Here is a 15,031-nt window from a genome sequence, read left to right as displayed (position 1 = left end):
CGCGGGGTGCGCGGTCTGTGCGGGGCGCACGGAGTATGCGGGGTGCGCGGTCTGCGCGGGTGCGTGGTCTGCGCGGGGTGCGCGGTCTGTGCGGGGTGTGCGGGGTGTGCCGTCTGCGCGGGGTAGGTGGGGTGCACGGGGTATGTGAGGTGCACGGTCTGCATGGGGTGCACGGAGTATGCGGGGTGAGCGGTCTGTGCGGGGTGCACGGTCTGCGCGGGGTGCACGGAGTATGTGGGGTGCGCGGTCTGCGCCGGGTGCGCAGGGTGCGCGGTCTGCACGGGGTGCGTGGGGTGCATGGAGTATGCAGGGTGCGTGGTCTGCGCGAGGTGCACGGGGTGTGCGGCGTGCACGGAGTATGCGGGGTGCGTTGTCTGTGCAGGGTAGGGGTCTGAGCGGGGTGCACGGTCTGCACGGGGTGCATGGGGTGCACGGAGTATGCAGGGTGCGTGGTCTGCGCAGGGTGCGCGGTCTGCGCGGGGTACGCGGGCCCCACCTCGTGTAGGGCTCGCAGCTGGTCTTCAGCAGGGACAGCAGCACTGGATAGTGCTCGTTGCTGCAATTATCGAGAGCCTCCTGGTACAGGTAGGAGAGCAGCTTCACCCCCTGGAGACAGCAAGGGGAGGGGCTTCAGCGCAGTACCACCCGCAGCTGACGCCCAGCAGCAGCCCCAGCAAGGGGCGACACTCGGGAAGAGCCCAGAACTCACGGTGGGGAATGCAGCCTTGGGTTCTCCGCCCCCACTACCTGGGAGTGCAGTGCCAACACCACAGAGCTCAGCCAAGTACCTAGACACAGAGGCTGCGTGAGACCAGGGAGCAGACACTCAGAGGCCCCAGGTCCAGGGACACCAGAGCAAAATGTCTCCCAGGCCCATCTCTGCCTGCCTTCACGCTCCAGGTTTCAAAGCACCCGGACTTCAAGGACTCCAGATTGGAGCTTCCTACTGGTCCCTCCCTGCACCCCCTGTGCATCTCCACCCCCGTCTCAGGCTCCGACAAGACTCAGAACCACCCTGGGCGCATGACCCTCCCCCCGCCCCTGCAGCACCCCGCCACCTCATGCCGGGTGACACCTCCTCTGGCCTGGATGACTGCCCAGACCCCGCCCAGACCCCTGCCCTCTCTGCCCTGCTGCAGTCTACATCCACATGGCAGCACAGTGCCCCTGCCCCAGCACCCTCCAGGCGCCCCCAGACTCTCGCCACCCCCACTGCACCCCACCTCCAGCCTTTCTGCCCACAAGGTTTCCTCTCCCACTGAACCCTTCTCCCCAGCATCCCCAGGCCCTCATGCTCCCTTCTCCAGAGGGCACCTGCCACACCACTCCGCCTGGGGTTTACGAACTGACCAGGAGCGCCAGGAGCCAGGTCTGTGGGGACCCTGTGTGCCCTTCAGGCAGGTGCCCCCAGCCCTAGACGGGGCCTGCCACGGTAGGCCACCAACAGATACACAGCACGCAGCACCCGAGGAGCCCACCGGGGGCAAGGGCCCCTGTTCTCACAAGCCCCTTGCAGCCCAGCAAGGCCCGCACCTGCCTCCACACGGCCCCCATACTCGGCCCCCACGCCAAGGCTCACCTGAGCTGCCGGCCCAGTTTCTTGAAAAGAAAGCCAATGGTGAGGAGGCTCAGGGTGGGCGGAGTGGAGAGGACGCAGGCACGGTAATACTGCAGGAACTTCCTCAGGCCGCTGGTGAAGGCCTATTGGGCAACAGGGCTGGGAGCGGGGCGGCCAGGCCCAGGGGCATGGCCACTAAGCTCAGAACTTACAGGATGCACTGGAGCTGGGGGAAAAGGCTTGGCTCCCGTCCCCAACCCTGGGGCTCCATCTTCCAAGGAATGGGCATGGATGGGTCATGCCCAGGCACCCCAGCCCAGCTGCAAGGAAGGACCCTTCACGGAATCCCAGGGCCCAGACCAGCTACACCAGGACGCTGGGAACTGTGGGTCCCAGGGGGAGTTCTGGAAGGGGCAGCCAGGCTCTGCACATGGGTGCCAACTCTGAGAGGGTCTCTGGCCGCTCAAACCACCGGGCTCTCGGCAACACACGCGTCCTGGGCTGCACCGCAGCAGCGGGTCTGCACGGAACGCTCCGGAACAAAAGTCAGTCCACCCACCAGCCACGTCCTCGACCCGCAGGGCAGTCCCTCCCATCTTCGTCAGTTTCCTCCTTGCCTCCATGGGCCCGGCCTGCACCGTCTCAAACCCGAACCTCATCAGCCACCAGCACTTGCCACTGGGCCACGAAGGGAAGGAGCCCGTGCCCCCCCCAGCCCCCCGTGGGCCCCAGCATCCTGCCTCCTCTGCTCAGCCTCCCTGCTGCTCTTCGCTCAGCTCTCCCCAAACGCCCTGCTCCATCTGGACGCCTGCCCCTCCCAGCAGGCCGCACCTGCTGTCCCAGGGGGACTCTGCCCGGCATATGGGCCGACTGTGAGGTCCTCCAGAAGAGCTGGCCTAGCCCCAGGGCCTAGAACTTCAACACCCCAAAGCAGGGAGGATGCTGTGTCGGTCGCTATGCAACTCCCTGAGGACCCAGCAGGGAGCAGGCAGCATAAGCCTGCCCCATACCGCCCAGCCCCCGCCCCCCCCCCCCCGGAATGCTGGCCACACCTCTATCCCATGGCCTAAACACGGCTGCCCAGGTCTGCAGGTAAGTGACAGTGGAGCTAAAACATCATCCCTGGGGACCCCGTTCCTGAAGAGGGACTGTCAGCTTTTAGACGTTGCTAAGGAAACAAAAGGCTTGCACTCAGTGGTCCTGCGGTAGAATCCTGAGGCTCCCAGGAAGGCCTGGGAGAGCGACGAGGCAGAGGGCCGTACCTGGAACACGAGGCCCTTGCTGCACGAGGAGTCCAGCACAGGCTGCAGAGAGAACTGGCTCAGGCGTGTGTAGTGCGTCCCCCACTCGCCCACCTCTGAGAGGAGACTGCTGACGCTCTCAGGGGAGGCTCCTGATACGTGGACACCCCGCTTCACCATGAAGGTCTGAGCTGGCTGGACAGGGCAGAGGAGAGGCTACTGAGTCAGGCACCCAGAGCCCAACACGGTACTGTCACCCCTTCCACCCTCTCAGCACGGCGCAGAGTGTCCCAAGACTGGGTGCCCCAAACCAAGACACACCCACAGGAAGCGCCAAGAGCAGAGAGCAGACGGCCACAAAGCATAGCCCGACCGTCCCACCCTCAGCAATGAAAACATGCACACGCAGAAACAACAAATAGGAGTTTTTATGGACCACACTGAAAAATAGTACGTATCTGAAACGTCAAGCCAATTGTGGATGCGGGTGCAGGAAGACACGCGGCCTCCCACACTACCCGAGAAGCGCACACACAACACCTAAAGTGCTGTCATTAGATCTGACCACTGGACTCGCAGGGACGCGTCCCGAGGAGACAACACACGGCTGCTGCCGAGCTGCGTCCTGGAATCACAGGGAGAGCCGTGAAGGCCGGCCCACTGCAGCTCTGACACGGCGGGCAAGGAGGGCCAACAGACAAGCCCCAGGCGTCCCAGCCAACAGCCTCTCTATCAACAGGCTCCCACAGACACAGTACCTCCCAACAGATTAAGATGGTAAACGTTTTGTGTATTTTATTGCAATTTAAAGAAACCTTTAAAAAAACAAAAAACCCTCTCAACGAAGAAAAGCTCAGGACCAGATGGCATTACCAGTGAATTCTACCAAACAATTAAAGAACTAACACCAATTGTTCTCAAACTCTTCCAAAACCCGAAAAGGAGGGAATACTTCCTAATTTTAAGAGACCAGTATTGCCCTGATTCCAAAGCAAGATAAAGACACTATAAGGAGGGAAAACTACAGGCCAACTTCCCTTATGAACGTAAATGTAAAAATCTCTGATAAAGTACTAACAAATCAGGAGCGCCTGGTGGCTCAGTCGGTTAAGCATCCGACTCTTGGTTTCGGCTCAGGTCATGATCTCGGGGTCATGGGATGGAGCCCCCCATGGGGCTCCATGCTGGGCGTGGAGTCTGCTTGAGGATTCTCTACCTCTCCACTGCCACCCCCCCCAAATAAATAAATAAATCTGGAAAAGAAAACACTAACAAATCAAATCCAGCAGCATGTTAAAAAGGGTGGCCCGGCATACAAAAATCAATCAATTCGGACTTTGCCGAGGGTCACACCGACCCACGAGCTGCTTCAGGGGCGTCTTTAGGAGTCAGTACCGTGGATCAAGACCGAAGTCCAGAACCACCAGACTGCCCGGCAGCCAGCCACTTCCCCAGCGAAAGGCAGAGCGGGAGCCGCTGGAAGAACTACGCAGACTTCATGAGACCAGCACCTGTATGCGTCCCACAGCCCATACCCTAGGTGTCAGCCCGGGACCACCGCCGGGCAGAAGGCACGTTTCCTGGGAAGATCTCAACTGGCTCCCCCCGCCTCTCCTCTACCCTCCATCCTCTTCCCACCTGTGTGCCGGCTGATCCCCACCCGGGGATCCCGAATCATGGCTTAGCTAATAACAAATACTCATTGGAGAAGTGAAAAAAAAAAATCAATCAATGCGACAGGCCACATTAATAGAACGAAGAAAAAATAGGGTTATCCTAATTAGTGCAAAGAAAGCATTTGACAAATTCCAACACACTTCCATGATAAAAACACTCAACAGGTTAAAGAATATAGGGAACCTCCTCAACATGATAAAACCCATGTATGACAAACCCACAGCTAACATCACACTCCACGGTAAAAGACTGAAAGATTTTCCCCTAGGACAAAGAAGGAGGCAGGAATGTCTGCTTTCACCATTTCTGTTTAAAATAGCACTGGAGGGGCACCTGGGGGTGGAGGGAGCATCAGTCGGTCAAGTGTCCAACGCTTGATTTCGGCTCAGGTCACGATCTCAGGGTCTTGGGATGGAGCCTGGTGGTCAGGCTCTGCACTCAGCAGGGAGTCTGCCTGGGTTCTCTGCCTCTTCCTCTGCCCCTCCCCCTGCTCACATGCTCTAAAATAAATAAATCTTAAAAAAAAAATGAAACAAAATAATCTTGAAAAAGAAGAAAAATGTTGGAAGCCTCACACTTCCCAAGTTCAAAACTTTTTTTAAGATTTTATTTATTTATTTGACAGAGAGAGACACAGTGAGAGAGGGAACACAAGCAGGGGGAGTGGGAGAGGGAGAAGCAGGCTTCCTGCAGAGCAGGGAGCCCGATGCGGGGCTCGATCCCAGGACCCTGGGATCCTGACCTGAGCCGAAAGCAGATGCTTAACGACTGAGCCCCCCAGGTGCCCCCCACGTTCAAAATTTATTACGAAGCTACAGTAATCAAGACAGTGTGCTCCTGGCATAAAGACAGATGCCGAGAGCAGATGAACGAAACAGGAAACCCAGAGGTAAACCCTCACATATGGCCAATTAATTTTCAGTAAGGACACCAAAACCACTCAATGGGGAAAGGACAGTCTTTTCAACCAACAGTGCTGAGAAAACTGGACATTCACGTGCAAAAGATTTAAGTTGGGTCCTCCCCCAACACCACATACAAAAATACACTCAAAGTAGATCAAACACCTCAACTTAAGATCTAAGACCAAGAAACTCGGAGGGGAACGCAGAGGCAAATCTTCCTGACCCCGGATTTGGCAGTTTTTCACATATGACACCAAAGGCACAAAATACAAATAAACTGGACTTCATGAAAATTAAAAACATGTACGCTTCGAAGAAAACTATAAGGAGAGTGAAAAGACAGCCTACAGAATAGAAGAAAATATTTGCAAATCATGGAACTGACAAGGGATTAATATCTAGAATATATAAAGAAATGCTACAACTCAACAATTCAACTCAAAAATGGGCAAAGAACTCAAATACACATTTCTGCAAAGAAGATATACAAATGGCCAGTAAGCACATAAAAAAATGTTCAGTATGATTAATCACTAGGGAAATGCAAATCAAAACTATGAGACACCGCTTCACACCCATTAGGACAGTTATCTTTTTTTAAATATTTTATTTTGGGGGGCACCTGGGTGGCTCGGTCATTAAGCATCTGCCTTCGGCTCAGGTCATGATCCCAGGGTCCTGGGATCGAGCCCCACATCGGGCTCCCTGCTCAGCGGGGAGCCTGCTTCTCCCTCTCCCTCTGCCGCTCCCCCTGCTTGTGTTCCCTCTCTCTGTCAAATAAGTAAGTAAAATCTTTTTTAAAAACATGATTTATTAAATAATATTAAATATTATTTATATATTAAATATATAAATATTTATTTTTTAAGATTTTATTTATTCATTTGACAGATAGAGACACAGCGAGAGAGGGAACACAAGCAGGGGGAGTGGGAGAAGGAGAAGCAGGCTCGCCGCTGAGCAGGGAGCCCAATGCGGGGCTCAATCCCAGGACCCTGGGATCATGACCTGAGCCGAAGGCAGCCGCTTAACTGACTGAGCCACCCAGGTGCCCAGGACAGTTATCTTAAAGCAAATGAAACAAGTGTCCATGAGGACAAAGAGAAATCGGAACCCTCACAGGATGTGGGAAGGAAGGTAAAGTGGTGCAGCCACCATGAAAAATAGTTCGTTGGTTCCTCCAAAAGCTACACATAACGTATCACAGGGCCCAACACTCGCACTCCGGGTATATACCTGAAAGAACTGAAAGCAGGGACTCAAACTCTTGCACACACACGCTCACAGCAGCACATTCACAACGGCCAACCCATGTGCCCACACACAGATGAATGCATAAATAAAACGTGGTACATACATACAAAGAGTAGACTCAGCCTTAAAAAGGAAGGAGCTGCTAACACCTGCCACGACCCGAGGGAGCCCTGAGGACACTGTGCTGAAACAAGCCAGACCCAGAAGGACAAATCCTGTCTGGTTCCACTTCTAGGAGGCACCTGCAGTGGTCAGACTCAGGGGGACAGAGAGCAGATGGTGGGGCCAGGGAGGGGGGTGTGGGGAGAGTGTGTGATGGGGACAGAGTCTGGGAAGTTCAGGTTGGGAAGATGAAAAATTTTGTAAACAGACAGTGATGATGATCACCCAACACTGGGAATGTAATTAATGCCCCCGAATAGTACACTTAAAAATGGGTTAAAAAAAGAAGTGGAGGATGCCTGGGGGGCGCAGTTAAGCATCTGACTCTTGGTTTCAGCTCAGGTCCTGGTCTCAGGATCATGAGATCGAGCCCCATGACGGCTTCCGTGCTTATTGAGGAGTCACTTCCTCTACCCTGCCCCCAACCCAGCTCGCACACACACACGCACACTCTCTCGCTCAAAGTAAATAAATAAATAAATCTTAAAAAAGAAAAAAGTGGTTGCGATGTTAAATTTTATGTGTATTTTACCAAAACTAAAAAAAAAAGGAGGGGGGTTGCTTCCATAGTAAGGCCATTCATAAGAGGCCATAAAAATGGCATTCTAGAGAGTCTCCAGAGGGTGGCCCTCACACCAGCACCTGCATCAACCACCTGAAGAGTCTTCGAGAGAGCATGTCTCGGGGCAACCCCAGGCCGTGCGTCTAGCACATACTCAAGTTCGAGAACAGCCACTATCTAAGAACGCTTAAGAAACAAAGAGGCGGGGCACTTACATGAAAGAAGGCTCCGCAGACTGACATGTACAAAAGGCTTCATGCTTGTAAATACGTTCATTTATTTTATGAGTGCCCAGCAAGAGGCAAAAGGTAGATAAGCTGCAGCTACTGCCCAGAATGAGCGAGGTCCCGCCCACCGGCAAGGAGAGAAGCCCAGGGCACTGAGTAAAGCCAGCAACAGTCTCCGAACAGGGGAGGAGGGGGGGGGCCTTCCTGCAAGGCAGGTGGTCCTCGGGGCTGAGTGCGCACCCTGTCCAAGTACAGGGAAGGCTCAGAGGGCCCCTAGGCCCCTCTTGAGGATGGGCATGGAAATGGCGGGCACGTTTCTATTGTTTCACCAATAGCAATAAACATCGCACTTTTGTTCAGTTTTAAAATGGCATTCATAAACTAATACTTTTTAAAACCGAAACGAGAAGACGGTGGCCATGACCTCCGGGCAGGCCATGGAGCCGGCTTCCCAGCAGACCCACGGCGCCCTACCCCCAGCCCGCCTCGCAGAGGCTGGTATCTGAGGCCGCCCGCTTACTGCACTGGGCTCCCGTCTACGCTGTAAAGTGCCAGGCAGACGGCAGGCTGCCAAGACGGTGCTGCTGCTGCCCCCGCATGCCGGCACTTGCTTACCTGGCAGAGGGAAAACGTGGCAGACACGACCCCAATCAGGACATTCAGTGCATCTTTCACCAGCTCGCACTCCTTCACCAGGACGGGCTGTGGGGCCTGCAGCAGGCCCCCGCCAAGCACCTGCAGCTCCCCGTGGCGGAGCCTGCAGAACCTGTCGAAGGCGTCCCTTCCGGCCTCCGTGAGGTAGGGCTCCTCTCTGTGGCCAGGGGGGCTGTGTGGGAGACAGAGGAGGGGGCACTGAGCGGATGGAGCAACACACACACCTCAGCTGCATGAACAAAAGGCAGGGGAGAGAGGGACTAAGACCAGAAGCAGCAACAAGTGCCTCCCCCCCCCCAGTGCCCAGGGGCACACGATGCTCCTCGGGATGACGATCACAATGTGTCTTCATGTTAAAAATAAGCACGGCGCCCACAGCAGCCCAGGAGTCCAATGACAGATGAATGGATACACAAAACACAGCCTGCCCATGAAGTGAAATATGATTCAGGCTTGGAATGGACACCAACACCTGCTACAGCATGGATGAACCTCGAATACATTACACTAAGTTAAATAAGTCACATACAAAACTGTATGCTCAAGACAAGCATGACGGCAAATCTTACGCTACGTGCATCTTGCCACTCCTGGGATCCAGCCTAAGAGAGCTGACGAGAATGGCGCCGGCGGCTGGCAGGGGGAGCTCCCGGTCAGGGCAGCCCCCGTAGCACAAGACACACCCGGCAGGTGGCCCCCCATTTAGCCCCAGCAGCATGCTCCCTCCTGGGAGCCCCCCTGCCAGCCTCCCGAATATCTTAATGAGGTTTCCTTTATTCAGTTTCATGGAGCAAAAAGTCTCACAAATTCTCGGACGTAACAGGCTTGCTGGTCTTGCAGAAGGTGCCTCTGGACACACAGCAGCCTCCAGGGGCTCTGCCTCCACGCGGTCCTATCTATGCCAGGAATTCACAGCCACATCAGTCAAAAGCAGCCAAAAAAAAAAAAACCAGTATCACTTTTTAAATATTCCTTTGAAAACCATAAACCCCTACTGAAAAACATAAAAGAGCTGTTTTTTAAAATCCACGGAAAAAGTAATTTTTTTTTTTTTAAGATTTTATTTATTTGACAGAGACACAGTGAGAGAGGGAACACAAGCACGGTGGGTGAGAGAGGGAGAAACAGGGTCCCCGCTGAGCAGGGAGCCCGATGCGGGGCTCGATCCCAGGACCCTGGGATCATGACCTGAGCGGAAGGCAGACTCTTAACGACTGAGCCACCCAGGCGCCCTATGAAAAAGTAATTTCTTAATAAAGGGAGCTTGGGGAATACAAGCTCTTTTAAAACTTTTCTTCTCATTTTTAATGCCTAACCAGCTCCTTTCTCCTCCTCTGCAAAAAAAATTTATTTTAGGTCTAGCATGTCAAAAAGAGTATCATTTATTCTTCAAAGACAAAAGTCATTTCCTGAGGGGGTAACAGCTCCAAGAACATTTTAACATCAAGATGCATGTCCGACCACCAGCACGTTTTCATCCCATCAGGAATGATGTACAAGGTACAAGAACAATACATCTCAGAACCTATTAAATCAAAAATCCTGCTGGGTCGCCCGGGTGGCTCTGTCGGTGAAGTGTCTGTCTTCAGCTCAGGTCACAATCCCGGGGTCCTGGGATCGAGTCCTGCATCGGGCTCCCTGCTCAGCAGGCAGCCTGCTCCTCACCCCTCCCCCGCTCCCCCTGCTTCTGCTCTCTCTCTCAAATAAATAAATAAAATCTTAAAAAAAAAAAAAAAGATTTTATTTATTTGCGAGAGAGAGCATGAGCAGGAGGAGGGAGAGGGAGAAGCCCCTGGGATCATGACCTGAGCCGAAGGCAGTCCCTTAACCTACTGAGCCCCCAGGCGTCCCTCTCTTGCAAATAAATAAAATTTTTAAAAAAAACAAAAATCCTTTTTAATTGACAATGCACGTCAATCATTCTTCCCCTCTTTCAGCAAGTATCTGAGTGCAGGGGGAGCAGCGAGGCAGACAAGCCCAGCCTCCCAGGGCAGGCACTACAGATGGGAGAAACGAGGAAGCATCGACTTGGACCCCAGGGCTGGGGAGGACTCCAAGAGGCCCAGGGAGCAACAAGAAGAGAAAAGGGGTCAGTGTGAGTGGAGCTGGGGAGTGCGGGGAGGACTTCACGCAAGGATTGGCCCTCGATCCAGACCAGGGGCAGCCATCAAGTGTGGCAGACAGAGCAATGATGTGCTCTGGTTTCTGTCCCTGGAAGGTGGCACCAGCTGTGTGGAGGATGAGGGAAGGGCAGGAGGAAGCAGGGAGGCCAGACCTGAGGCATCCAGGTTGGCAGGTAGGCTGTGGCCAGACCACGGACATCTGCCCTCGCTCCCTCGGGGAGAGAAGAGCGCGAGGAAAGACTTCTCAAGTTTCAAAGTCCTTCTCAGCTTCCTCCAGGGAGTTGCTCAGGACAGGTGCACGCTGCAGGCGCCATCCCATTTCTCACCCCCGGCTGTTCCTGCCCCCACTCTTCCAGGGTCAACGCCAGCACCGCCGTGGCCATGTGTGTCCCCTTGGGGGATTCAGAGCTAAGGCAGAAAAATCCATGAAGGAAAACACCAAATTCCCCTTGTCCCCACGGAGAACTCAGCCATCAACATAATGAAATCACTCCCCCCAGAATGGGTGCAGCCACAGAGAAACGGCAGAGGAGGCCTTCAGACCTACGCGGGTACTCGGGCCAAAGCACAGGGGAGGGGCCCTCCAGGGGTCTCAGAGGACAGAGTTTACAGTCCTAGGGCTGCGAGTGGACAGGCAGCCCTGCTTCTGGAGGGCAGCAGCTTCCTTAACTGCCCACTAGCCAGAGCTCATGGTAGGAAACTAGCAGGTGGCTGAAGTTCAAAAGATTTGCCAAATGAACTAGTGCAAAAGGCCTCAGGGGTCAGGGGCCAGTGGGATCAGGTTCGCACCAGAACAGGCAGAGGAGGATGCTTGGGGGAAGTGAGTTTGGGGCCCACGCCCAACTGAGGCGTGGCCCTGAGGGTCTCCCTGAGGAAGCCACCATGTGTGCACTGCTGGGCACGCGCTCACGTCCTGGGAGCGAGGGGAAGACCACCGCGGTGCTCCTCGCTGCTGGATCTCTAAGGTCAGCAACCTTTGGGGGACGCCAAGGAGATCAACTGCACTCGGCAGAACAGGGGGCAAGGACAGAGACCTGGTGAGCAATCGTATCTCCTAAATGGTGTCCTAAAAAGTAGAAACTAATGAAATACCACTAAGCAAATATTTACAGAAGAAAGTGCTAACTTGTTGGCCCACTTTTGGGACATGTTGGGGGTTAGCAGCAAGCGGGATGGCTAGACTTGGTTTGTGCACACAAGACAGGAAGTTGCAAGACAAGGCAAGCACCACCACCGGTGGTGCTGAGGGAAGCAGGGAGCTGGCCATCCCTGGAGGAATCCACTGCATGAGACAGATGACCTCGCCAGCAGGAGCGGTGCCCGAACACAACCGGCCCCTAACTGCCTACGCCCCGGCCCATGTCCACCCTGCAGAGACCCTGCTGGGCCCAGACGCTGCACCAGAAGGCACTGCACTCCTGCGAACACTGACTCTTGCATCCTATGCTCCCCAAAATGGAGTTCCACAGAATTGCCAGCAGATGAGATAGGACAAGAGGGTCCCAGGAGCAAATAGTGGGAAACGTGTGTCCTCTATCCCCATTCTGGGAGCTTTTGAGGGACGACACCAGTGCTTTACAGACTGAGCGGTCCTGAGTGCAGACGCCTCTGGACACGGATGAGCCCAGGGGACAGGATGCTGGCACCGGTCAGGGCAGCTCTGCCATGACTGAACTTGTCAGCCAGAGAGCACCACGGTCAGCCCTGGATGTGAAGACCAGTGGATGTGAAGCTTGTTCCCTCACCAGCACTCTGTGCCCTGGCCCTGACTGCACCTGCCAGGCTGCCCTCGACACCTCTGACTGGGAGCCCTCACTGATTTGCAGAAGTCACTGGCACCGGAGAAACCTCCCTGAAGCCTGCAAGTCCTTCCCCTCGGCATCCCTCTCACCTCCCAGGATCCAGGCCATGCCACACACTAGCCTGATGAAACTTCCAGGCTCCTAATCCCACCATAGCTGCTATACAAACAACTGCCTGAGCCCTCCCTCCCGACTCCCTCCCGACTGAGCCACCCAGGCGCCCTATGAAAAAGTAATTTCTTAATAAAGGGAGCTTGGGGAATACAAGCTCTTTTAAAACTTTTCTTTTCATTTTTAATGCCTAACCAGCTCCTTTCTCCTCCTCTGCAAAAAAAATTTATTTTAGGTCTAGCATGTCAAAAAGAGTATCATTTATTCTTCAAAGACAAAAGTCATTTCCTGAGGGGGTAACAGCTCCAAGAACATTTTAACATCAAGATGCATGTCCGACCACCAGCACGTTTTCATCCCATCAGGAATGATGTACAAGGTACAAGAACAATACATCTCAGAACCTATTAAATCAAAAATCCTGCTGGGTCGCCCGGGTGGCTCTGTCGGAGGACAGGCCACGCTCACATGCGGGGGGGTGGGGGGGGATGCGTTTAGCAGCAAAGGCTCACGGACCATCCAACTTGCTCCCAGCACCTCCGCTTGCTGGCCTCGTAGGTGAGCACGGCATCCCACAGGTCGATGTCTGGAGTCATGCCTGGTTCAGACTGGGAGTCAGGAGTCAAATTAGATGCTGACTGGAACCCTTCATCGTCGGACTGATCCATACTCTGAGGAACCTGGAGACCACAGGAAAGAAGGAAACATCATGTATGTCTTTGGGTCTAAATTTCACCCAAGTGTGGTCAGAATTCCGGGACTTCCCCCACACACTTCCCATTACTCGTTACAAGAAACACCCAGCAGAATGTTTCCTCTATTTTTCCCAAGCACGTAGCTACTACACAATGTTTTCACTCCCACCAAATCACTCACTGGATTCATTAAGATTATCGATTTCCAGTTATATAGGACACATAAGCGTCAATATCACTTACAATGGAATTTTTCATGAAATGATTCTGATGTGAAAATTCCATTTTGGGGAACCCAGAATAAAAAAATCATAGTAGGAACACCGGGGTGGCTCAGTTGGTTAGGCGTCTGCCTTCGGCTCAGGTCATGATTCCAGGATTCTGGGATCGAGCCCTATGTCAGGCTCCCGGCTCAGCGCAGAGCCTATTTCTCCCTCTGCCTGCCACTCCCCCGCCCCCCCCAGCTCGTGTGCGTTTTCTCTCTCAAATAAGTAAATAAATCCTTTAAAAATTAAAAAATTTTAAAAATCATAGTAAACAGAAAAATTTACGCATGCCAAGATGTTCACTACAGTGAGAATTTTTCGTAGTAAAGGAATAACTGAGTAATGATAGTGCTGAAATGTCTCAGCAACATTTATAAAGTCACAAAACATAAAGGCCAACAATGATTTACTAAGGTAGGAAATATCCCACTTTATAGGTGGAAGAAAGTGCACAAAACTGCGCACATAGCAAGAACAAACATTCTGCGGCACATGGCTCTGCTATGTACTTGAGATGTAGCTGAACTTGTTACTTCCTTGTAATTAAACATAAACAGCAACCCTAGAGAGCAGAGTAAGTGACCTGACAACGCGCCCCGTTAGAAGGTGAAAAGCAGCGTGCTGCTTTGGTCTGCAGGTGGGCGGTGGGGTCCTTGCCCACCCAGGTGAAGCCCACTCCAGCAGCCTCGCCTCGCCACAGCTCAGCCACCAAGTGACAGGGACTCGAGCGCTATCCTACCTTTACCATGACCAAGGCAAGGTCAAAGGAGGCATTTCCAGCTGCCGGGGAGCTGGACGCAGGAAAGCAAACACTCTACCTTAATGGCCAATCCAGAGAGGTCTGCACTGTCCGGCATCGGGGGCAGGTCTAGCCGGACATCCATGTCATATGTGCGGCTGTGCGCAAGAGCGCCGAAAAGCGAGACCCGGGTGTCTCTCTCAAACCTGTCACCGCAAGGGTCCCCATATGAGAAGAGCCCCACGGTGGGCAGGCCAGTGCCTGGGGCCGCCTCCATCACCTGAAGCGCTTTCTGGATCATGTCCTGACATAAGTACTCCTCTCTGGAGATCAAAGACTGAACGTCCATCTCAAAAACACTCAGGTCGTAGCAGTCGTAGCCGCTGTAGGGCACGTTTCTCCCCACATGCTTGTTGTTAAAGAAGTAGTCTCGCTTGCGCTGCAGCACTTGAGGGGGGCCACTCCCTGCCAGCTGAACCAGGAAGCCCAAAACAGACCCCACCTCCACGAACGGACAGCAAGGGGCTGCTAGGAGCTCCTCCACGAGTTCCTCCAGACGGTCAGCCTCGGGGCCCAGACCACCCACTCTCAAGTCGAAGGACAGCATGAGGATCTTGTTCTTCACTGGGAGTTTGGAGAGATCAGGCTGCAGTTTATGAGTCTCATCTTGGAAGAGATTCGTGAAAAGGGCATTGTAGGCCACCCTCTTAAGTCTCTGCTTTGCCCTCTTCCGGCTCCCGCCGTGCTGGCCCAGGTGAGCCTTCGCGGCCGGTAGGACGGCCTCGCACAGGTCGTCGAACAGCTGGGGGACGCTGGCCATGCCCACCCCTTCTCAGCTCCAGGCCCCCAGCGAGTAAGAAAGCACCCCAGCCGGGCTGCGCTCCAGCCTCCGAAACGCAGGGCGTGAGAGCGGGTCAGACGGGGCTGAATGCCCGGCGACCCCGAAACCGACACCCGGAGGCTCAGCACTTGCACTTTCAGGTTCCTGCCCTCCCTGTGCCCACCGCCACCCCGCCGCCCGCAGTAGTCTGCAGAGCGCCAGCTCGCCACTTGTC

At 54.2% G+C, this 15,031-nt stretch overlaps 1 protein-coding gene across 1 annotated transcript in view; it reads right to left on the bottom strand.

Moving 5' to 3' along the window:
- The window catches only part of TUBGCP6 (tubulin gamma complex associated protein 6), a 24,715-nt gene extending 9,684 nt beyond the window's left edge, over positions 1-15,031 (bottom strand). The window contains 7 exon segments of the mRNA XM_021687483.2: positions 497-606; positions 710-788; positions 1,580-1,701; positions 2,821-2,994; positions 8,202-8,412; positions 12,793-12,956; positions 14,056-15,031. Coding sequence (XP_021543158.2) covers positions 497-606; positions 710-788; positions 1,580-1,701; positions 2,821-2,994; positions 8,202-8,412; positions 12,793-12,956; positions 14,056-14,796 — 1,601 coding nt within the window. The 5' untranslated portion in view covers positions 14,797-15,031.

The sequence above is a fragment of the Neomonachus schauinslandi genome, chromosome 5, assembly GCF_002201575.2.
Source record: "Neomonachus schauinslandi chromosome 5, ASM220157v2, whole genome shotgun sequence".
Taxonomy (NCBI): Eukaryota; Metazoa; Chordata; class Mammalia; order Carnivora; family Phocidae; genus Neomonachus; species Neomonachus schauinslandi.
The sequence above is the reverse complement of the archived record's forward strand: the minus strand, read 5'-3'. Positions and strand labels throughout refer to the sequence as shown.